The 23,562-nt window shown below is 49.5% G+C and overlaps 2 protein-coding genes across 5 annotated transcripts; one reads left to right on the top strand and one right to left on the bottom strand.

Moving 5' to 3' along the window:
• The first annotated feature begins 4,667 nt into the window (after positions 1 to 4,667).
• Hpdl (4-hydroxyphenylpyruvate dioxygenase like) lies at positions 4,668 to 6,773 on the top strand. The gene has a single exon (XM_028889784.2). The coding sequence runs from the start codon at positions 4,947 to 4,949 to the stop codon at positions 6,060 to 6,062; it is 1,116 nt and encodes a 371-aa protein (XP_028745617.1). The 5' UTR covers positions 4,668 to 4,946; the 3' UTR covers positions 6,063 to 6,773.
• Mutyh (mutY DNA glycosylase) lies at positions 6,738 to 22,522 on the bottom strand. 4 transcript variants are annotated; one of them, XM_028889762.2, is made up of 16 exons: positions 21,669 to 22,521; positions 11,712 to 11,829; positions 10,116 to 10,264; positions 9,993 to 10,032; positions 9,798 to 9,871; positions 9,652 to 9,693; positions 9,500 to 9,571; positions 9,308 to 9,421; positions 9,128 to 9,225; positions 8,904 to 9,048; positions 8,774 to 8,828; positions 8,432 to 8,623; positions 8,199 to 8,335; positions 7,966 to 8,118; positions 7,730 to 7,771; positions 6,738 to 6,917 (listed from the first exon to the last, which is right to left on the bottom strand). In XM_028889762.2, the coding sequence occupies exons 2-16, from the start codon at positions 11,821 to 11,823 to the stop codon at positions 6,792 to 6,794; spliced, it is 1,551 nt and encodes a 516-aa protein (XP_028745595.1). In that variant the 5' UTR covers positions 11,824 to 11,829; positions 21,669 to 22,521; the 3' UTR covers positions 6,738 to 6,791. The 4 variants fall into 4 exon arrangements, with proteins under 4 accessions (XP_028745595.1, XP_028745577.1, XP_028745587.1 ...); XM_028889744.2 differs by having other exon boundaries at positions 21,895 to 22,521; XM_028889754.2 differs by having other exon boundaries at positions 9,308 to 9,571; positions 21,669 to 22,522.
• Positions 22,523 to 23,562: the final 1,040 nt, after the last annotated feature.

The following is a 23,562-nucleotide window of genomic DNA, read 5'->3' as shown; positions in this document are numbered from 1 at the left end:
TCTTGAAACTGAGATTTTGTAGGGCAAAAGAAATGGTCAATAAGACAAAAAGACAGCCAACAGAATGGGAAAAGATCTTCACCAACCCCACATCTGACAGAGGACTGATCTCCAAAGTATATAAAGAACTCTAGAAACTAGACATCAAAATACTGAACAATCCAATTAAAAAATGGGCTAAAGAGCTAAACAGAGAATTCTCAAAGAAGAATCTCAAATGACTGAAAGACATTTAAAGAAATGCTCAACATCTTTAGTCATCAGAGAAATGCAAATCAAAACGACTATGAGATACCACCTTACACCTGTCAGAATGGCTATGATCAAAAACACTAATGACAGTCTATATTGGAGAGGATGTGGAGCAAAGAGAACACTCCTCCACTGTTGGTGGGAATGTAAGCTTGTACAACCACTGTGGAAATCAGTATGGCGGTTTCTCAGAAAATTGGGAATCGATCTACCTCAAGACCCAGCCATACCACTCTTGGGCATATACCCAAGGAATGCCGATTCATACCATAAAGATACATGCTCAGCTATGTTCATAACAGCACTATTTGTAATAGCCAGAACCTGGAAAAAACCTAGATGCCCTTCAACTGAAAAATGGATTTAAGAAAATGTGGTACCAAGTGAGTTCCAGGAAAGGCGCAAAGCTACAGAGAGAAACCCTGTCTCGGAAAAAAAAAAAAAGAAAGAAAGAAAGAAAATGTGGTACATATACACAATGGAGTACTACCCAGCAGAGAAAAACAATGACAACATGAAATTTGTAGGCAAATGGATGGAACTAGAAAATATCATCCTGAGTGAGGTAACCCAAACCCAGAAGGACAAACATGGTATGTACTCACTCATAAGTGGATTCTAGATATAAAGCAAAGAACAATCAGACTGCAACCCATAGAACCAGGGAGGCTACACAGCAGGGGGGACCCTAGGATAACTGTGGCTTATAATAAGTTTTGGTTTTACTCACTCACTGGGCAAGTCTCAATGAAACATTTCACTATTAGGATAAGAATTTGTAGTGTATCAAGCTGATAATAGAAAAATAAATAAAAATGGGGGGGGGGGAAGAGACCAGCCTGGGCTGCCAGGAGATCCTGTACATTTTGTTATTGTCGTTTTAATTCATCAGTAAATATGTATATTCTACAACTCGAAAAAAAAAATCTAAGGTCACCTTCTCTCTCTTTTTCCAAGACAGGGTTTCTTTGTGAAACAGTTCTGGCTGTCCTGGAATTCACTCTGTAGACCAGGCTGGCCTTGAACTCACAGAGATCAGCCTTCCTCTGCCTCCCGAGTGCTGGGATTAACGGCGTGCGCCACCACCGCCTGGCAAAAGATCTACTTATTTTTATGTGCATTGGTGTTTTTTTCCTGCATGTATATCTGTGTGAGGGTGTTGGATCCCCTGGCACTGGAGTTACAGACAGTTGTGAGCTGCCCTGTGGGGGCTGGGATTTGAGCTTGGGTTCTCTGGAAGAGCAGCCAGTGCTCTTAACCGTGGAGCCATCTCACCAGCCTCTGTGAGGTTTTTCTGAGCCAGCTCTCAGTAGTCAGGCGAGAAGAATGGAGGCGGATACAAAAATGAGAGAGCTTTCGGAGCCGCTTCCGGCGGAAGGGAAAGGTAAAAGAGCACTGAGCAGGACCAGGTAGGGCTTGAGAATGGCTGATCCTTACAGGAGCTAGCTGCTCGGTGCCCCCGGGGCCGGGGCGGGGTCAGCCGAGGCTGGGGGGTCCCTCCCGAGTCGGGTAGGTGGAGCTAGAGCCCCGGAGAGCTAGGATTTCCCTGCGAGCCCAGCGAGCTACTGCTGTCCGGTAGGTGTAGAGTCGACACCTGCAGGAGAGGCGCTGTTCTACAACTTGGACATCTCGGCTTTCCCCAGCCCGAGATCACCCCTACCTCACCTGACCTAGCCGCGGGAGTGGCAGGAGTGGCAGGAAGCTTCCGGAGTGCCATGACCTTGCTCCCTTGCCGGCGGGCATTCTTTACAGCGGAGTCCTCCGTTTCGCTTCAGTCTGGCCCACCCCAGCAGGAGGACAGGCAGTCCTCGTGCCGAGAAGACAATTTGTGAATGTTCCCGGGAACCCTAAGTGGGTGGTAGTGTTCTGGACACCACAGGGGACCAACACCCGCAGCCACCTCTACTTTGCCCCTCCTTGAAAGCCCAGCCTGTTACCTGTGTCAAGCACGATGTTTTTCAGGACACCACACTCCAGCCAAAAACACCATACCACTTAGTTTCCATAGGCCTTGCTGTTCCCCTCCTGAGCAAGTGGGGTATAATGGTCCAGTGGTCTTGTTTATGCCCACTTTTTGTTCTTGGGGCCCTTGAAAGCAAACTTCTGGGCTGGGTCAAAGGCTCAGGAGGGTATAGGTTATGAAGCCCTGACTTTAAAAACTCAAGGGCAGCCTATTTTTGCTCTAGCATTCACAGAGAGCCATATTTCCAGGCCTCCTGCTCAGAATCTACCCAAACCAGGGACTTCCTAAGTGCTCTAGGAGAGGCCTAATATGTGTTGCCATCGAGGCTCTACTTTTTGTGACCCTCCTGTTTTGTTAGTCTGACCTAAACCAGCTAACAGCCAGGTCAAAGCCACCTCAGTCCAGGCCCTATACAATCAGACCCAGGTTCAGTCCTTAAAGCCTAGGCCTCTTGCTAGGATGCAGTTCCTCAGTTGCACACGCCTTTGGGGGACATTTCCTTTCTGGTGGGAGGACAAGTGAGGCCTCTAGTGGTCCACTGTCCCGTCTTTCATTTATCTGCAGTCATGTAAGGCTTCAGCATGAGACCGGTAACTGTCATCCTGCTCAGTGTGAAGTATTCGGGGAAGACTGAGCATTGATCAAGGTCACACAGCAAACAAAAGTAAGGCTGGGCCACAACCAGGACACACCTTTCCCTAAGACAGTCTTACACTTCCCACAGTGCTTCAGGCTTAGAAACCTTGGAGGGAGGAAGCTGAGGCCCAAGGGGATGTGGAGAAGAAAGGACAGGGGGCTGGAATGCACTCAATGATAAGAATATTTGCCTAGCCGGGCGGTGGTGGCGCACGCCTTTGATCCCAGCACTCCGGAGGCAGAGTCAGGCGGATTTCTGTGAGTTCAAGGCCAGCCTGGTCTACAGAGCGAGATCCAGGACAGGCACCAAAACTACACAGAGAAAACCTGTCTTGAAAAACCAAAAAAAAAAAAAAAAAAAAAAAATTTGCCTAGCATTCACAAGGCCCTGAATCAGGAATTAATGCTTCGGGACTCCCTGAAGGAAGTCACAGCTTGTTCTGGGTTCTGGGCCATTATCAGAGCTGCTCCTGCTCCTTCATTTGGCTGCCTCACCTTTGACACAAGCCAGTACAGTCCCTGCCCACCTCCACCTCCCCAAACAGGTCACACAATACATACCCCGGGAGGCACCATTAACATTGTGTGATGAGACTAGAGCAAGAGCTACAGCTGTCATTGATTGGACACTTACACTGTCTAGTTTAACCACAGTAATCTGGGTTAGAGGTGAAGTGTAATTAAATAGTATGTGTGAGACGATGGGCATTGATCCCCCAACACCAGGGCACAGGGGTGGGGGTGGGGGGTCCCATTTTTGCAGATAAGGAAACCAGAAAAACTAAGCAACATGACCAAAGTCATGCATGTTAGAGATAGATTTCTAACCCAGGTCTGCTTAGCTCTGGAATCCATGTTCTCCTGATGACTGGTCAGCCGAAGAGGCCATGCCCTCCTCTCCTACTTGCGATCCTGAACACCCAGCCAAGCCTCCTAGTATAAGTCTGGTCCCTACGTCTCTCACCGTCTGACAAAGGAGTTTCTGGCTGGGCCATGGGTCATGGTGTCCCTCCCAAACGTCTTTTTGGCACAGTTGCTGATTTGGCTTGCATCTTCTCGCTAAAGTTTTTGTCCTTTGAATGTCCCTCTCTAATTTTACTTCAAGGACCTTCCAGCTGAAGTCCCACAAGACTTCCAGTTTCCTCATTCCAGTGACATCCTTCATCTTGGGTCCCCTGGCTCCTATCTTTAGGAAGTTTAAAGAGTAAGGCCTGGGGTGTAAGTTGGAGTCCTATTAAGTGACGAACAGTAGTTCCTTAAGGAACAACAAACAAAACACAACGGCGTTTTAGGGTTTTTTGTTTTGTTTTGTTTTGTTTTTTGTCTCCCTCCAAGTCTCGCTTAGCTGTAGCAGTAGAATTGAAGTGGCAGATAAAGTTGAGATTGCCCGGATGATTGGAAAGATATGTAAATGCTTTCTCTTCTATCAATTTCCCCGCCCTCTTTTGGGGATTGAGAATCGTTAACTGGAAATATGTTAATATTAAGAAAATAAGTAAGACATGAACGCGGCACTAGGACTTGAACAAACTCCTGAATCGTAAAGAAAAAAAGCACCGGACTAAGAAATTCCGCGCTTCGGGCTCCTCCCCAACCCGGGCAGAACTTAGGTCTGAGGTCGCGAGAAGAGTGCGCCTGGCACCGACTGAAGGTGGCTATTGTGACTTCCCGGGCCCCAGAAGGGGTGGCTCAGTGCCAAGGGTGTGACCTGGTCCAAGGCCCTGGGAAGAAACTGCCCTTCGTCCAGGCTGCACCCAAGGAGAGCGGTTCTGGGCGAGAGGGCGTGTCAAAGGCGGAGTCTCAGGCTCCACCCCCATCTCCGGTCCGCGCCGCTCAGCGCCCGCGTGGTTCTCATACAATTCACCCCCAGAGGCTGTGGTCCTCAGCCGCCTTCGGGTTGAGGTTGCGCTGCAGAGAGGATCAATCCCCCAAGGTCTGACTGTGACCCGGGCCCAGAAAAGACCAAGGAACGCGCTCTTCGGGCAGACCTGGACGCCACCGGCTTCCAACAACTAGTCCGGGACCGAGAGTCTTGGAGTTTTAAACAAGTGAGCGGCCCCAGGACAGGGCTGGGTGGCCGGCCATTGGGCTCGCCATGGCTGCGCACGCCCGCCGTCTGTGCCATGTCGCTTTCCATGTGCCTGCCGGGCAGCCGCTAGCGAAGGACCTCCACCGCCTCTTCGGCTTCCAGCCCCTGGCGGTGCGGGAAGCAGGCGGCTGGAGACAGCTGGCCCTGCGCAGCGGAGACGCGGTCTTTCTAGTGAACGAGGGCTCGGGCCCGGGGGAGCCACTGTACGGCCTGGATCCGCATCACTCGGTGCCCAGCGCCACGAACCTGTGCTTCGACGTGGAGGATGTGGGCGGTGCCGCCCGGGCGCTGGCCGCACAGGGCTGCGTCGTGCCGGTACCACCCACCAGCGTGAGGGATGCACAGGGCACAGCCATCTACACGGTGGTCAGCTCTCCGGCTGGTAACCTTAGCTTTACGTTGCTGCAGCGTGCTGGCTATCGCGGATCCTTCCTGCCCGGATTCAGACCGCTGCCTTGCACACCTGGCCCTCGCTGGGTCAGCCACGTGGACCACTTGACCTTGGCCTGCACCTCTGGCAGCTCCCCTACACTTAGGCGTTGGTTCCAGGACTGCCTAGGGTTTCGTCACTTGCCGCTGAGCCCAGGTGAGGATCCGGAGCTGGGCCTCGAGGTGGCTGCAGGGTCTGGGCGAGGGGGACTACGGCTTACTGCCCTGCAGATCCCACCTGACAGCACCGTCCCCACCCTCGTGCTGGCAGAGTCCCTGCCGGGACCCACCAACAGACAAGACCAGGTAGAGCAATTTCTAGCCCGGCACCGGGGACCAGGCCTGCAGCACATAGGACTGTACACACCCAACATCATGGAAGCTTCTGAGGGGATGGCGAAGGCGGGAGGCCGGCTCCTGACCCCTCCTGAAGCTTACTACCAGCAGCCCGGCAAAGAGGAACAAATCGTAGCTGCAGGGCACAAGCCTAGCCTTCTAGAACGGCAGGGAATTCTGCTAGATGGCGACAAAGACACGTTCTTGCTTCAGGTCTTCACCAAGTCCCTCTTCACTGAGGACACCTTCTTTCTGGAGCTGATTCAGAGACAGGGGGCCACAGGCTTTGGCCAGAACAACATCCGGGCACTATGGCAGTCTGTGCAAGAGGAAGCTGCCAGGGCCCAGGGAGCATAATCCGGCAGGATCTGGGAGTCGCCACTAGTCCCAGGTGCCCTGAGGGGTGCAGCACAGGCCTGCTGGAACTGATACACCTCCACAGGACCACACCCCATTAGAGGCCGTCCGTTCCGGCCAGGTGGGGGGGTCTTTGTTTCAACCAGTACCTGCCATTCTAGCGTCTCTTACTGGACTCTAAAGAGATGGGATTTAAAAGAACACATCTAGGTAATGTAAAGAATAAAGGACTGAGGGCATAAGACAGCACTCTGGAGCCTTTGTGTCTTCACTGTATTTCCTTCCCACCCACCCTAAAGGTCTTGTGATCAGTGATTCCGAGGAAGGAATTTAATACCAACCCTCGTCTGTGCTGACCTCCCTAGGGAGCAAGGGCTGCAGGTGCAGCTGGACTAGGTCATGGTTAGCCTAGCCACCTGCTCTATGATGGTGCTCCGGCTCCAGTCGGGGCTTACCTGAGACCCAGAATGGCAGCATTGCATGTCAGCCACTGACAGGCGCCCCCGCAGCTGCCCTAACTGCTGGGTAAGAGCACTGGTCGGAAGGCCTGCAGCCTCCAGGCCTGCCTGGGAGCTCAGCCGGGGAAGTCAGAACCAAGCTGACTTTACCGTTTCCTGAGTCTTGCAAAACTAAGTGAAGGGGCTAGAGAAAGTGTGGAATGTTCTCCAAAAGGACTACAAAAATAAGCATTTTATTAAGACTGGATTTGGGGTGGGCTTCCTGGGGGAATCACTGGGCTGTACTGTTGGGTGTGTCTGTGGGAATACGAGGCTGAAAGAAACTATCCAGGACTTGCTGGCCCCGGCTGGGTTTTTTCCGGCTTGATGGAGTAGACATCCGGGGCCTTTTAGAACCCTGTGCAAAATCCAAAGATGGGAGGCAATGAGTACATATCAGGAAATCTTGTGCCTGCCTGCTCTACTAATCCAGCCTAGAATGCTGTAGAATTTTCCACTTGCAAGTGCCAACCCCTTTAGTCAACTCTCTAAAAGATGCCCAAGAAAACTTGCTAAGATGCTAAGCTGGGGCTGGGGACATAGCTCAGCTGATAGAGGGCTTGCCTAACACGCATAAATCCCTAGGTTTGAGTCCTAGTGTTGGACAGAACTGGGTAGGACAGGCACATGCCTATAATCCCATCATGAGGGAGGATCAGAAGTTTAAGGACATCTTCATCTTCAGCTACACAGTGTGGGTGAGGGGTGGGGAGACGGCTCAGGTTCAGATTGTTTAAGCAGAAGACCCCAGTTGGGGACCCAATATATATGCTGCATGGTTCACAAGCACCTATAACATTAACTCCAGAGGATCCAATGCCCTCTTCTGGCCTCTATGGGTACTACATTCAATGTACATATACCCACACACAGACACACACACACACACACACACACACATAATAATTAAAAATAATAAAAATAAACCTTTTTCTAGGACCCAAATTAGGAGTTATTTTCATCAAGCAGCTTTTCCTGATCCTTGTCTCACAGATGGCTTCCACAAAACCTAGCAGATACTTCACATACCTGTGACACCAGTGCCCACACTAATCTGTTCGTGTCCCTCTACCCTACAGTTCTCAGAATCAGTCCCTAGTTCACAAACTGTCCCTCTGCCCCCAGAGGCAGGCCTGGGAGAAGATGACAGGGTGAGCCTCTGAGACTCACCTTGCGGGTCCCTCGCTGATGGTCCTCATACACGCGGAACACCTAGCCAAGATGGAGGCGGGAGGAAAGGAGACAGGGCTGGCACCTTCTCCAGAGAGAACCAATACCCTGAGTTCCACCCCAGCCTGTGGTCGGCCCCAGCAAGTTTGTTTAAAATACACATTTCTTTCCCGTTTATACAGCAGTAAGTTCATGTAAAACATGGAAGAGACAGACAGAGATAACAAAGGTAGTGCCTTTTTCATGGCGGTGGAGACAGCTGCACTGTGGAATTCCTCCCAAGTCAACCATCGAGCGCCAGGAGGTGCGGGGGCCACTGGGGTCTGTCCTTCTAGGGCCAGACTATACACCTGATACGTCAGTTTGATGTGGGAGAAGATGTGGATCACCTGGGGGAGAAGAGACGGCCCAGGTCTGTCTGTGAATGTGAACATGAAAGTCTTCTTTCCTGGCACCCTTGCCAACCTACCTCCCCCAGGTGCTGGGGACGAGCGCCTGGGAGGGGTCCAGACCAGCGCTGCAGCTCCTGCAGAAGGGCTTCGTGCTGGTGCTGTGCCGAGGGCTCCGAGGTGACAGATGGGAACTCCCACAGTCCTGCCAGCAGACCTGACGGCAGCCGGGTGTAGGCTCAGCTTCCTCTACTGCCCCTTCTATTCCGCTCTGTTGCTAGGACACTGCCCTCCGATCCCCATATTCCGGTACCTGAGTTAGGCCTTTGGACCAGCAGGATGAGGGGACTCCCAGTGGCTCTGGGGTGCTCCAGAACACAAGTGGCAGAGTACTCCTCCCTGGGAGGCTTACGGCTGGCCTTTCGAGGAAAGTTGGTCACTCCCAGAGCGGGGTCCCAGGGTTTGGTGGGAGGCAGGCAAAGCTGGCACTGTCTAGTCTTGAGAGCTGGAAACAAAGATCCCGACCTCTGCTCAGGCCACGTGGCCTTAGGTGCCCAGGGGGAGGGTTAGTCCCACTACGGATTCTCACTGGCTTGAAAAGGCAGCTCCCGGACAGGGCCAGGAGGGGCAGGCTGGGGTCAGGGCTGGCGCTTACCACACTCCTCTATGTCAGGACTGCCTGGCAAGGCTGAAAGCTGTTCCCGCTCCACCTGAGAGACAGAGGAGGGGGTCATGGGGCAAGGGTCATTCACTAGGACACCCTAACTCTTCCTCTGGAGGCTCACCCGCTGGTATGCCCGGCACAGGCTCTGCACAGGGCACCGGCTGCAGAGAGGGTGCTGGGGGGTACAGACTGTGGCCCCCAGCTCCATGGCTGCTTGATTGAAGTCCCCCGGCCGGGCTGGATCCACTAGCCGATGAGCTAGGTTCCTAGACGTAAGGAACACTACTACAGGCAAGGACCCTTGGAACAGACCCTTCCCAATTTCCCATCAGCCCAGTATCTTACCAGAGGTGATGAGAGACAAGGGTGCTGCTGGGATCGGCACCAACGGCACGGACACGGCACAGCACCCGTAAAACATTCCCATCCACCACACCAGTCACCTGGCACAGAGGAGCCTGGGAGTCAGGCTGGACTTGGAGGAAGGGGGTGTACACATTAGATAAAGGTGACAGACAGGCTCACCTGGTCAAAGGCTATCGAAGCAATGGCTCCGGCTGTGTACTGCCCCACGCCAGGCAGGAGCTGCTGCAGGGTCTCTGCTGTCCGTGGCATATGACCTCCCAGCTCCTCCACCACCTGATTCGGGTAGGAAGGCTCAGTTTTAGGACACCTGAGGCCGCCGGCCTCCGAATCTTTGGTGCATTGCCCATGTACCTTCCTAGCTCCCTCTTGCAGCCGACGGCCTCGAGAATAGTAGCCCAGGCCAGACCAAAGCTGGTTCACCTCCTGTAGGTGGGGGTCAGAGGTCAAAGGTCAGGGGTCGGTCCCCCGGTTGTTTCTATTCCCCCTATCCAAGGGTGGCTCACCTCCAGGGAAGCACTGGCCAGGTCCTGAAGTGTTGGCCACTTCTGGAGACCCGAGACAGGCAAAAAGAAGTAAGGTTAAGGATGAGGGTGGCAGAGGAAGCCTTTTCCAGGGTCCAGCCAACTCTGCCCTCCCTCCCTGGCATCACCTGCATCCATCGGGTGTAATAGTCGATCACTGTGGCGACCTGGGTCTGCTGCAGCATAACCTCTGACACCCACACTGAGGGAGGGGGTTAACATGAGGTTGTGCGACTTACCCTGGCTCCTGCCCCTAACCCCAAACCTGAGCAAAACCCCTAAACCCAGGACTTCCAGGCAAAGCAGCCCAGTTCTGTACTGACCAGCATAGGCCCGCCTGTCCAAATTGGCCTCCTCCTTGACCTGTCAATAAAACCCCAGGTGAAAGCTTAATATGGCAAGAGCTAAGTGCCGGCTTCCCAGCCCACTGTCCCCGTCCCACTTACCCATCTCCTCCAAGGTAGGTCCCGCTTCTCTTGGTCATACCAGCTGAGCAAGTTCCTTCGGAAAGTCGTGACATCGGCCATGTCCCTGAACAGATGGTACGGGGAGACGGAGGCCTGCAGTAACTCTTCTTTCTTCGGCTTGGCCTGGCCTGCAGGACAGCCAGGACACTTCGGAATGACCCCCTCACCCCACCCCAACCTTTCTTAAGAATTATCTTTAAGTGCTGGTGCGTGTGTATCTGAGGTATGTGACTTCCTAGAGCTGGAGTCTTGGGCAGTTGTAAACTGCCTGACAGGCTGAGACGTCTCTCCAGCAACTCTTTTCAGTTTTCTGAGGCAGGGCCTCAACAGGATCTCACGTAGTTCAGGCTGGCCTCAAACTGGCTGTGTAGCCAAGGCTAGCTTTAGAACTCCTAATCCTCCTGTCCCAACCTCCCAAGTGCTGGGATTACAAGGGTGTCCACCACCCCTGGTTCTTCAGTATTTAATATTTATTTCATTTTTATCGTGCATGCATGATGTGAATGTGTGGGCATGCATGCCATGCGAGCACATGGAGATCAGAAGACAGCGTTCTCCGAGTTGGTTCTCTCCTACCGCCTTTCCATGGTTCCTGGAGATCAAACTTAGGTCATTGGGTTTGTGTGGCAAAAGCTTTTTCCCACTGAATCATCCTGCTGGCCCTTTTGGGGATCATTTTTGCACAGGTTCATCAGGGACCCAGGGCATAGCAACCTGTATTAGTAGCCTGTTCCCATTAGGGCTTCTCCAACCAAATCTCACTCAACGTTCAGAGCTACAACCACATCAGGGTTCTAGTTATGTGTAGCCGTGGCCAACTTCTAGTCTTAGTTTTGTCAGAGTGTCTTTGTTCTCTCTGGGCCACAAATGAAAACTCAATAGTTTTAGTTAGGCAGAATAGGTACCCATGCAGGGGCTTTCCTATTTTCAAAACACATTCAGGCTTATATACTCATTTGATCTCATGAAAGCCACACAACAGTGAAGAAATGTATAGAAATGAAATTGTTCCATTCTACTGTTAAGAAAACACCTGCTGGGCGGTGGTGGCGCACGCCTTTAATCCCAGCACTCAGGAGGCAGAGCCAGGCGGATCTCTGTGAGTTCAAGGCCAGCCTGGGCTACCAAGTGAGTTCCAGGAAAGGCACAAAGCTACACAGAGAAACCCTGTCTCGAAAAACCAAAAAGAAAAAAAAAAAGAAAGAAAAGAAAAGAAAAAGAAAACTTATGAGCTGGAGAAATGGCTCAGAGGTTAAAAGCACTGACTGTTCTTCCAGAGGTCCTGAGTTCAATTCCCAGCACCCACATGGTGGCTCCCAACCATCTGTAATGATGCCCTCTTCTGGCCTGCAGGGATACATGCAGGCAGAACACTGTATACATATAAATAAGTAAAAATAATAAATAAATTTAAAAAAAAAATAAAGAAAACACCCAGAACACTTGGCTCAAAGTTATACAGCAACACAGTCAGAATTAGCTTAATTCCTTGGTACACTGCAAGCCTGAATCTGCCCTCTTTGTATGGCCAGCGAAACCAGTCCCTTGACACTCTGGCAAGGGCCAGTTCCTTACCATCAGAGGCAGAGGGTGTGGCCTGGCTACTGCTGAGGGCACATTTTCTCCTTCTCTCATGGTTGGCTAGTGGCTTCCTGTGACTCCTTACAGACGCTCGTAGCTTCTTCATGACAACCTGGAAGAGACAGATGCAGCCAATGTGGTCAGCCATGATGAGGCTGAATCCTGAGAGTCCTGCAGGAATTATAGCCACCTCTCCCCAAATCACTCAGAATGTCCAGCTTTTCTTTTTCCTTTTTTCGTCTTTCATCCGCATGCATGCATGCATGTATGTATCATGTGCTACCCTCAGAGCGAGAAGAGGATGTCATATCCTCTGGAACTGTGCTTACAGCTGTTAGTGAGCTGCCATATGCATTCTGGGAACGGAATTCTGCTATAAGAACAGAAAGTGCTCTAAAATGCTGAGTGTCTTAGTTAGGGTTTTTATTGTTGTGAAGAGACACCATGACCACGGCAACTTTTATAAACAAACATTTAATTGGGACAGCTCGCTATGTTCAGTCCATTATCATGACCAGGAGCGTGGTGGCGTGCAGGCAGAGTGGCATGTGGTGCTGGAGCTCAGAGTCCTACATCTTGTGGGCAACAGGAAGTTGACTGATGGTCACACTGAGGAAAGCTGGATGAGAAAAGACTTCAAAGCCCGCCCCTGCAGGGGCACACTTCCTCCAACAAGGCCACATCTCCTAATAGTGCCACTCCCAACCACCACACTGAGCCATCTCTCCAGGCCCGTTTTTGTCTTTTGGAACAGGGTCTCACTATGTAGCCCAGGCTGGCCCTCTGTGATGCCTAACTTTGGTTGTCAACTTGACTACATCTGGAATCAACAAAACTCCAAGCAGCTGGGCATGTTTGTGAGGGATCTTTTTCTTCTCCTCCTCCTCCTCCTCTTTTGAGACAGGGTTTCTCTGTGTTGCCCTGGCTGTCCTGGAACTCACTCTGTAGACCAGGCTGGCTGCAAACTCACAGAGATCTGCCTGCCTCTGCCTCCCAAGTGCTGGGATTAAAGGTGTGCACCACCACTGCTCAGCTGAGGGATTTTCTTGATTGGATTATGTGGTGGTCTGAAAGTAAGTGGCCCCCAAAGGAGGTGGCACTATTAGAAAGTGTGGCTTTGTTACAGTAGGTCAGCTCCTTTCTCCAGCACCATGTCTGCCTGTATGGTATGCCGCCATACTTCTCACCATGATGATAATGGACTAAACCTCTGAAACTGTTAAGCCAGCCCCAATTAAATGTTTTCCTTTACAAGAGCTGTGTGGTCATGGTGTCTCTTCACAGCAACAGAAACCCTAAGCAAGACAGATCATATGAGGTGGGAAAACATACCCTAAATCTGGGCCATACCTTCTGGTGGCAATCCACACAATAGGACAAGGAGGTAGAAGCCTTTGCTTTTTGCCCTCACTCCTGTTGGCGAGTTTATCTGTCTGTTGTTGTGGCATTCTTTCCCTGGTATCAGAACCTACTTCAAGATCCTAGCATAGATTGAAGAACAACAATCTCTAGAAATTCCTGGGTGACTTCAGCGCAGATTAGGATGGCTGAGACATCCAGTCTCCTGGACTGAACAACTACCAGATTCTTGGCCTCTCCACCAGGAGACAGCTATTGCTGAACTACTCAGACCACAGCCTGTCAGCCACTCTAGTAAACCCCCTTTAATATATCCATTCTATCAGTTCAGGTCCTTTATTTTGTTTTGTTTTTTCGAGTCAGGGTTTCTCTGTGTAGCTTTGGAGCCTGTCCTGAAACTCGCTCTGTAGACCAAGCTGGCATCGAATTCACAGAGATCCGCCTGCCTCTGCCTCCCGAGTGCTGCCAAGCGGTGTGCGCCGCCGCCGCTGCCGCCGCCGCCACCACCACCGGGGCAGCCCAGTTCCTTTAGAAAGTCACAATACATTCTCCTACCACTGCTTTACAAGCACTGGGACTATACATGTGCACAACTATACCTTGTGTGCCTATCTTTTCTTAAGCACTTTCAACAAGCCTGTGGTTGTCTGAATGAGAATGACCCCCATAGGCTCATATGTTTGAGTGCTTGGTCCTCAGTCAGTGGAACTGTCTGGGAAGGATTAGGAGGTGTAGCCTTGCCGGAGCATGTGTGTCACTGGGGGTGGGCTTTGAGTTTTTTTTTTTTTTTTTTTTTTTTTTGGTTTTTCGAGACAGGGTTTCTCTGTGTAGCTTTGCGCCTTTCCTGGAGCTCACTTGGTAGCCCAGGCTGGCCTCGAACTCACAGCGATCCGCCTGCTCTGCTCCCGATCTGGGATTAAAGGCGTGCGCCACCAACGCGGGCTTTGAGTTTTAAAAAGCCCAAGACAGGGCAGTCTCCTCCCCTCGCCCCCACCCCTCTGTGCCTTTGGATCAGGATTCGAAGTTGTCAGCCACTACTCCAATGACATGCCTGTCTTCCTCCCACCATGACGACCATGGACTAAACCTCTGAGACTATAAGCAAGCCCCCAATGAAATGCTTTTTAAAAAATAAGAGTTGTCTTGGGCACCAGGGAGTGGTGGTGTGTGCCTTTAATCCCAACATTCAGGAGGCAGAGCTAGGTGGATCTTTATGAGTTTGAGGCCAGCCTGAGCGAGTTCCAGGACAGACTCCAAAGCTACACGAAGAAACTCTGTCTCAAAACACCATAAATAAACAAATAAATAAATAAAAAGTTGCCTTGGTCACAGTGTCTCTTCACAGCAACAGAACAGTAACTAAGATAACGCCCATGGGTTTGGTATTAGCCAACTACGGCACTGAGGTACCATAAAAACAGATGAGCAAGGGGTTCAGGGGATCATTATACAGGCAGCCTAGAAAGACAAAGAACAAAGGGGCAGGCAGGCAGGGCCAAGGGCCGCAGAGCACTTGTATACACCGTATGCTCACCACCATGTACTTATGACTAAGGTTGTATGGAGTATCTGGACCTGGAGAGAAGCTCTCCAGCAACAGTGGGTTGGGAAGAAGTCTGTCTGGTTAGACTACTATTAGTAGTCACCTCGTTCACTTCACAGGAATGAGAAAACAAGGATTAAAGAAGAAAAAAGATTTGCCCGAGAGCAGACGGCAAATCAATGAGAAGAGAGATGGGCTAGGAAATCGTAACTGGCTGGCCATTAGAAATGAGAAAATACATCTGGCTGACCGCTGCCAGACTGCTCTCCTGGCTATCTTTTCTCTATTTGCCAAAACACCACTAACCGGGGACAGCAGGATGACTGAACAGATAAAGGTGCCCGCAGTCACGCCTGATGACCAGGCGTGGATGGGCTCACACACATACACAACACACACTAAAAATAAACAATAACAAAATAAACGGGAGAAGGGGCTTCTAGCACTTAGAGTGGGTGCTTACTGTCTGCTCAGCCCCAGGAAGTGCTTTACTGGGTTGTCCGCTCCACCTGATGGCTCGGGGGCAGGAACTATTCCGGCTCAGGAAGCAGAGGCTGGTTAAGCAACTGGATCTCATCTCCAGCTGTGCTGCCATCCCACCAAACCTGTTTTAACGTCTCCCCCAGTACCTGGACTCACGACCTCATTTTCATCAAATGACCCCACTTTCGCTTTTAGGGGGAACAATATACAACCTATTTGCTCTGTCCTCTTCCCGCCTCTATGTGAAGGCCCCCGACCTTTTCCCTAGGACCCTCCTCCCACAATACTCTAAACAGGACACACTCTCCTCCCCTTCATCATCACCACCTCCCTTCGCCACACCCACTTTCACAACTCTTCCTACAGCCTGTTCTCTGAAGAAGAAAGCAATCTTTCCAAGACACGATCATTGCTTTCCCAACATAATCCCGTGTTTGCATCTGTAATCCCAGTGTTAGTCGGGGTCACAGGGTTCAGGAGCTCAAGGTCATCTTCAGCTCAACAGTTTGAGGCCACTCCTAGCCTATATGAACCACAAAAGAAGGCAGAGGTGATCATGGTTTTCTTTTCCCACTTCCATACATGAACTGTTCAATGGCTTCCCATAACTCCCTGAACAAATATTTATAGAATGCCTATTGTGAGCCAAACAATTTACCTCAGTGTGGGTGCTACAGAGGCCCTTGTGCTCACAGATAAGCACCAGGGGAACCAGGAATGTTAAACACACAAGGTGTCTCTTCAAAGAGAGATATGTATAGCTTGTTTTCCACCCAGAAGGCTAATGACCTTTGCTCTATCTGTGTAGCCAAGAAGACAAGCAATCCTCCCTGAGACCCTTATTGTGAGTTTGTCAATCTACAGAACCCACCTTTATGGAAGGTCGCACATGTACTTTACAAAGGTTTTTGATGTAGTCATGTCTTAAGTTTTATTGTGCACATGGGATGAAGTCATTATCACCAGAAAATCCTTCTTGTTCCTGCAGCCAAGCCTGATAACTACGGCATGGATGGGCTCACACACATATACAACACACATATACAACACACATTAAAAATAAATAAACAAGAAAATAAAATAAACATGTTGTGCTTAACTATGGCTAAAATAACTACTCGGGGTGAGACTCCAAGGTTGCACCAACACTAGCTACTGAGCTGTGTTGAACCGCACTACCTCCTCATCTCCCAAGGGCGACACTCTGCTGGCTGTGGTGGTTGCAGAGACCCTCGAACCTTACTCAGCAAATTCTTCAGCCAGAAGAGAGCTTATAATCTAACAGAGGCAGACAGTGAACAGCACACATAATGAAGTATATTAGATATTTAAAAGAAGTAGCTGTTGGCATAAAGAGAAAAAGTTAACACAAGTGAAGGGTATAACGGCTAGGAAGAGCACAAATGTGCCGGGTGGTGGTGGCACACGCCTTTAATCCCAGCACTTGGGAGGCAGAGGCAGGTAAAACTCTGACTTTGAGGCCAGCCTGGTCTATAGATTAAGTTCCAGGACACTCAGGGTTACACAGAGAAACCCAGTCTCGAAACCCCCCCCCCAATAAAAGCATCAAAAGGAAGTGATTAAGATCTTTATGAGACCTGGTGGATAGTGGCACTTCTTTAATGCCGGCACTTAGAAGGCAGATCTCTGTGAATTCCAGACTAATCTGGTCTACACAGCAAGTTCCAGTCCAGCCAAAGCTGTAAGAGTGAGACCCTGTTTCAAACAAAGACCAACCTAAAACAGTAGTGGACAAGCCCTGAGGAGGATGCCCTGTGGTATTGCCGTTGTAATGCAGTGAAGAGGGGATGAGTGGTTGGGCATGAGGTAAGAGAAGACGGGGAGGTTGGGTGGAATAACAAAGTTATCCCTTAGAGGGCTCTCTGGTCATTCCTCTCGGTATCACGCTGAAGATCTACGGATCAGTGCCCTGGTCTTGTCCTCTCACTATGCTCTAGCTGCCTGATTTACTTACAGCTTTTATATCAACTGTAATGTCATATTTACTTTTGACTCTTTTGGTCAATGGCTTCTTATTCTACTTTAAACAAAGTAGCACCAAGGAAGCTGAGCAGGAGGAGGATGAACTAGAGCTGGAGAAATAGTTCAGAGGTTAAGAGCACTGTAGCAGAGGACGCAGGGTTTGATTCCCAGTGGCTCACAATCATCTGTAACTCCAGTTCCAGGGGAATCCAACACCTTCTTCAAGTCTTATGGACACCAGGGACCCTCCCTGTGCATGCGTGTGTGTGTGTGTGTGTGTGTGTGTGTGTGTGTGTGTGTGTGTGTATGAAATACTCATACACATTAAACAAACAAAAAGTAAACAAACCCACAACTCTGGGCTGGGATGTGGATCAGTTAGTGATTGTCTAGGGTACAGGAAGCAGGAAGTCCTGTGTTCAATCTCCAGATCCCATGGCGCTGCTCAGTGCCTCTTCCTGAATTGTGTTCCCAGTATCCACATTGGACTGATCTGCTGTGGATATCACTCTATGTAAATAAAACACTGATGGCCAATGACCAGGCAGGAGGTAGGTGGGACAAGGAGAGAGGAGAATGCTGGGAAGCGGAAGGCTGGGAGAGAGAGACAAATGGCGCCCAACGGCTCGAGTTTCCACCTTAAACCTGAGAATATTTAATAACCAATTCTAAACAGAGCCAAAACCAGGTTCCTACTTCTTGTCTCATACGGACAGCTAGATGCGGCAAAACGCAAGTTTGAACACTGGCGGGTTCCTGGCGGGTGTGTTTGACCGCCAGTATGGAGGAAATGAGGCATCTACCGGCGGCAAATTAAGCTGTGTGGTAGATTTAGTCTTTACTAGTATTTAAAAAAAAAAAAAAAAAAAAAAAGAGGTTTCTGGCTACACGCTGCTTTGATAAAAGCTTAGACCCACTATTTCTGAGACTTGATGACTCCCAGAGCTGGTGGAAAACGTACCACTGCCATGTTGGGAAGCTGAAGTGGGCGGAGCCAGCAGCCACAGCGCCGTTTCAGGCTTACAATGGTACAGTTTAAAGCAATAGGCTCAAGGCTCAAGATAATATAAAAAATAAGCCACGTAACGATGGCTACCACACAGAGAATCTGGATTATGTTGTCTTTGATATTCGTAACTGAAGAAAAACATTTCATTACAAAAGCTGTTGAGTTATGCCAAAATGTATATTTTAAAAGTACCTTGACTTCAAAATTTGGATATAAGGATATGTTACTTTGGAAAAGAAGTTCTGCTTTTGTCTCCACAGAAAGCCAGAGGCTGTGGATTTGTTCCAGATTAAGATACATCAGGTTTCACCAGCCAAGACCCCCTGAAAGGTCTCCGATGACACCATGGCCCAGATGATCCAACATCCAGACCGGTTTCAAGGCAACTGGTTCACACAATACAGCCTCACGGACTACCCCATAGGTCTAAAATTTTCTTTGTATCCCCATAAGATACAGCGCCCCCTCCAGCAGGAAGTAGTAAGAGATGCTACGCCCAAATTCCCAAATATACCAAGCTGGCTTTAGAGGTGGAATTGGCTCACTCCCCTCTAAACCCAGACATATTGCTTTAAAAAAAAATGGTTAAAAGATTCTTGTGTCCCAAATCAGAAGAGCCCTCTGGTGTGGGACAGAGAAAAACCAATATTTTTATTTAAAACAGGTTGATTATAAATGTGATCTCTTTCTAAAAAAGAAAAGGGGATATAATATAGATATATAGGAGGATATGGAGATGATAAGATAAAAGGGTAGATTAATGAACCTACTTTTAAAGAACAACTTGTTTAAAATGTTTTACATTGGTATAGATTTTAGTTTATGTTTAAAATGTTTTACATTGGTAAAAATTTTAGTTTATTAATACAAACTTGAAGTTAATTTTGTTATACTGTATATATATATATTTCTATTCTTGTTTGAGGTATTATGTTTAACTCATTTAAAATTGTAATGGATGATTAAAAATAGATTAATAATCAGTCATCTATGATAATCATATTTGTAGCCATGTTAGTTAAGTCTTCTAGGTATACATAGATATATTTCAGATAGATAGGTAATCTTCAAACACTTCATAGACCTAGAGAATATGGCATTTAAATAACTTAGAATTCTGTTGACGTGAGACACAATTGCTCCTGGCTGCACCAATTGATCCCGAGAGAATGTTGGGCTTCTAAGACATTTCCATTTGGAAGTTTGTCTTTTGGCACAAAATGGCCTACTGGGCAAAGAACTGCCCTTGCCTCTACTGCTGACAGTACGAGTGCTGTCCTTTCCAGATGAGCAGGACACTAGGAAAAGTGACTACAGAACTCTGCCAAGACAGGGTAAGATGGTCTCTCAGAATTCCTGCTTCTGAAAATGGTCTGTCAGATACTCTAGGCCTGTAGCCAATTTGAATGCACCAACAATGCTGAGAAACATCAGGTGACTGTCCAGGCTGCCAGCTGTCTTGGTCTACTCTTGCAAGATTCCCGAAGTTGCTTGCATCCGTCTACCATTTCTCAGGTACCATTATGTTCCTTCTCAGGTCTTTGATGTGGTTGAAGGCTAGATAGTCGTAATTTCCTCAGTTATGATAAAAGATAAGTTAGCTATAAAACCTTAAACTCACAAATATAAGATAGATAGGACATCTTCTTTAATATTGTAACTATAATTCTTGCTCGGTAATTGTTTTGTTATATGTAATTTTACCATGTTAAAGTTAAAACCTTCCTTTTTAAAAAAAGAAGAAAGGGGAAGTGCTGTGGATATCACTCTATGTAAATAAAACACTGATGGCCAATGACCAGGCAGGAGGTAGGTGGGACAAGGAGAGAGGAGAATGCTGGGAAGCGGAAGGCTGGAGAGAGAGACTGCAGCCACCGCCAGGACAAGCAACATGTAGAGACTCTGTCTGGTAAGCCACCAGCCACGTGGCAAGGTATAGATTTATAGAAATGGGTTAATTTAAGATAAAAGAGCAGTTAGCAAGAAGCCTGCCACGGCCATACAGTTTATAAGTGATATAAGCGTCTGAGTGATTATTTTATAAGTGGATTGTGGGGCTGCGGGGCTTGGGGAACCTGGAGAGAAGCCCTCCAGCTACACTGATCATAACCTGTAACTTCAGTCCCAGGCTAGGGGTAGGGAGGTTGGAGGGTTGTGGGATGTGTGTTGGGGGCAGGGGGAATCAAATGCCTCTGGCCTCCGTGGGCATCTGCACTCACATGCACAAGCCCACATACATACATATAATTAAAAAGAATAACAATCTTAAAAAAAAAATGCCCAGAGGTGGTGACTTACAACTTTAATCTCAGCACTTGGGAGGCAGAGGCAGGAGGATCTCCAGGTTGAGACCATCCTGATCTATATAATGCCAGAACTACACAGAGAAGCCCTGACTTGAAAAACAAAACCAAACAGACCAGGGTGGTGGTGCACACCTGTAACCCAGCACTCCAGATGTGGGGGTTGAGGGCTTTTGCTCTTGTCCTTGTTTTAAAAGAAGTTCAACAGGCGGCAGTGGCACACACCTTTAATCCCAGCAGGGAGGCAAAGCCAGTCGGATCTCTGTGAGTTCAAGGCCAGCCTGGTCTACAGAGTGAGATCCAGGGCAGGCACCAAAACTACACAGAGAAACCCTGTCTCAAAAAAAAAAAAAAGTTTGTTACATGAGACCTTATCTCTTTGTTGTTGTTTCGTTTCTCCTTGGCTACGCAAGGTTTCTATGTGTTGGGGTTTAGCCACTGGCTGTCCTGGAATTCTCTAAACCAGGCTGGCCTTGAACTCAAGAGATCTGCCTGCCTCTGAGTGCTGGGATTAAAGGCGTACTCCACCACGGATCGGCTGAGACCTTAGCTTAAAAAAGAACAAAACCCTGCACAAACTTCTATGAGAGTTCTCTTCTGTTTGCTCAGAGCCCGCGCCAAGAATATTTATTATACACAATACATAACGTGGTAAGTGAATTAATTGGATGGGAGAAAAGTCGAAGGAAATTCCTTTTTCAGTGGGGTCAGGTAATGCAGCACATTGATAAAAGGACACCCCCCAACCTCGAAAAATAGTTGAGTAAGGGGAGATACGGGTCGGTGGTCCCAGAGGAGGTGAACGCACCCTACGGTGGGCGTGGTTCCCGACAGTGTTACTACCTTTCTACTACAAGGGTCAAATTCAGACAAGTTGGCTCTTCCTTGCTATCCTACCTATCCTATCCTATCCTTCCTTGCTATCAAAGCCTTAACTCAAGTGCACATTATCACTTGTGTGAATTATCTTAAAGGAATCCCTGTTAGTTGGTCGCTTTACCAGCTATCTACCCACGTCCTGCAGAATGCTTCCTGCCTCTCACTTCCTCCATCTTTCTGGGGTTACGACCACGCTCAGACCCTTTCCTCTGCCGCGCGCCCATCTCTCCCCAGCTCCTAGGCATGGTTTAGCTCAGCATAGGAGGCATTCTCTCCTCCACCCCCGGGAAGCCTGCACTGCCCATGCCAACCCTGGGCTGTATAGAGGAAAAGATCGGCAGTAACTTGGGAGGTTCCAAGTTCCCGCCAGAGCTTGCGGGAAAATAAATTACCTCGTGCGCAGTCTCCAACCCGCAGCCCCAGAGAACCCGCCAAGGGGCGTGGCTTCGCTCAGTCCGGACGCTCAGCCAATAGACACTCAGCGCGCGCAAGGCCCGCGCTCCGCACTCGGCCGGGCCCCTCCGAACGGAAGTTGACCCTACGGGACCCTGACGCCGAGATCCCGCCCCATCCTAGACCGGAGTCTCTCCGGGAGACGAAGCGGAAGTCTCCGCGTACCCACAGAAGCCTGGCGCGGAGCGCGCGCGGCGTCATGGCCGCTGACAGTGACGACGGTGTGCCTTTAGTTCCAACGACCTCTGACGGTGAGCGGCTTCCCAGGGGGTAGCCACGGAAGCCTCCGCGGTCCTGTGGAGGGAAAAGCCTCGGGCCGGTAGTTCTAGAGACAGGCCTGGAGCTTCTGCTTGCGACAGATCTCATAGGAGACTACAAGCCCCAGTGTGCAGCGCGTGCAATTGCAAAGCCCCTCAAGTTAGATTGTAGAGCAGTGAGGGCGTGTTGGGAGGTGTGGTTTGGATCCAGCCGGCGATTGTCAATCGGTAACACCAGGGAAGTGTGGAGTCGTCCACGGGCAGAGGAGCGTGGGTCTAACTTTGAAGCGCTCTTGTATCTGTTGAGGCACCATGAGTATGTGGCTTTATGGGATGTGTGTTTGAAATAGGTCTTGCTCTGTAGCTCAGGCTGGCCTCAAACTCCAAAGTCCTTCACTTCATGCTCTCAAGTCCTGGGGATTACGGGCTCAGAGGATAAAGAACCCTCAAAGGTTGTCTACTCTACCTCTCTCCTGATTATGATGCAAAAAAAGGAAGTGATTTCCCAGTCCCACATAAAGTCCCTGGAAGACCTAGATGTCCTCTTTCCAAATTTAGGGCACTGTCCATTCCAAAGCTTGTGTGTAGAGCTGGTGGATGCAAACTCTCTAGGGAAAAGCTTATCAGTGGGCAACCCCTTTCCTACATCTAGGTTGGTGTCTGATCCAGTGGGACCTTGTGGGAACATGAAAATCCATCACTCGGAAAGGCCCAAAACTACCCAGAGAAACCCTGTCTCGAAAAACAAAACAAAACAAAACAAAAATCCATCACTCTCCTTTTCCCTAGGTGGTGTCAACAAAACCACAAAACCTGCAGATGAGTTTATAGTACGGGTTCCTGTGGTGGATGTACAGAGTGACAACTTCAAGGAGATATGGCCATCGCTCTTGCTGGCCTTAAAGACAGCTAGCTTTGTGGCTGTGGACACGGTGAGGCGGGGGAAGTGGGGAGGGCAGGTGGTTGTGAAGGGTTTGATGGGTGTGGGGGATAATTGCAGTCCTTTACCCATCCATAGGAGCTGAGTGGGCTTGGGGACAGGAAGAGTTTGCTGAACCAGTAAGTATATGCCTTTTCTTTAATCCCAGCTCTAACAAGTGTGTAGATCTCAACCCAGGGTTAGGGAGACCCAGCCCTGGGTAGTTTGGGTCCTTTGTGAAACTAACTCAACCACCGCCGTGCCCAAACCCATTCTAAGGTGCATCGAGGAACGTTACAAGGCCGTGTGTCATGCTGCCAGGACCCGTTCTGTTCTGTCTCTGGGCCTCGCCTGCTTCAAGCAGCAGCCAGATAAGGTATGAGCTCCCTCATCCCAGATGCCAGGCATGGGGCAGAGAGCTGAGGTGCTGGAGAATGTTGAGGTTTTCCTCCTAATTTTTGATAGGACAGGTCCTCCTTGTTTTTCAGGGTGAAAATTCTTACTTGACCCAAGTGTTCAATCTCACCCTCCTGTGCATGGAGGAGTATGTGATAGAACCGAAGTCTGTGCAGTTCCTGGTACAGCATGGCTTCAATTTCAACCGGCAGTATGCTCAGGGTATCCCCTACCACAAGGGCAACGACAAGGTAGGAGTCC

The sequence above is a fragment of the Peromyscus leucopus genome, chromosome 2 (genome assembly GCF_004664715.2).
Source record: "Peromyscus leucopus breed LL Stock chromosome 2, UCI_PerLeu_2.1, whole genome shotgun sequence".
In the NCBI taxonomy this organism is placed as follows: Eukaryota; Metazoa; Chordata; class Mammalia; order Rodentia; family Cricetidae; genus Peromyscus; species Peromyscus leucopus.
Note: the sequence above shows the minus strand (reverse complement) of the source record. Positions and strands in the feature narration are given on the sequence as shown.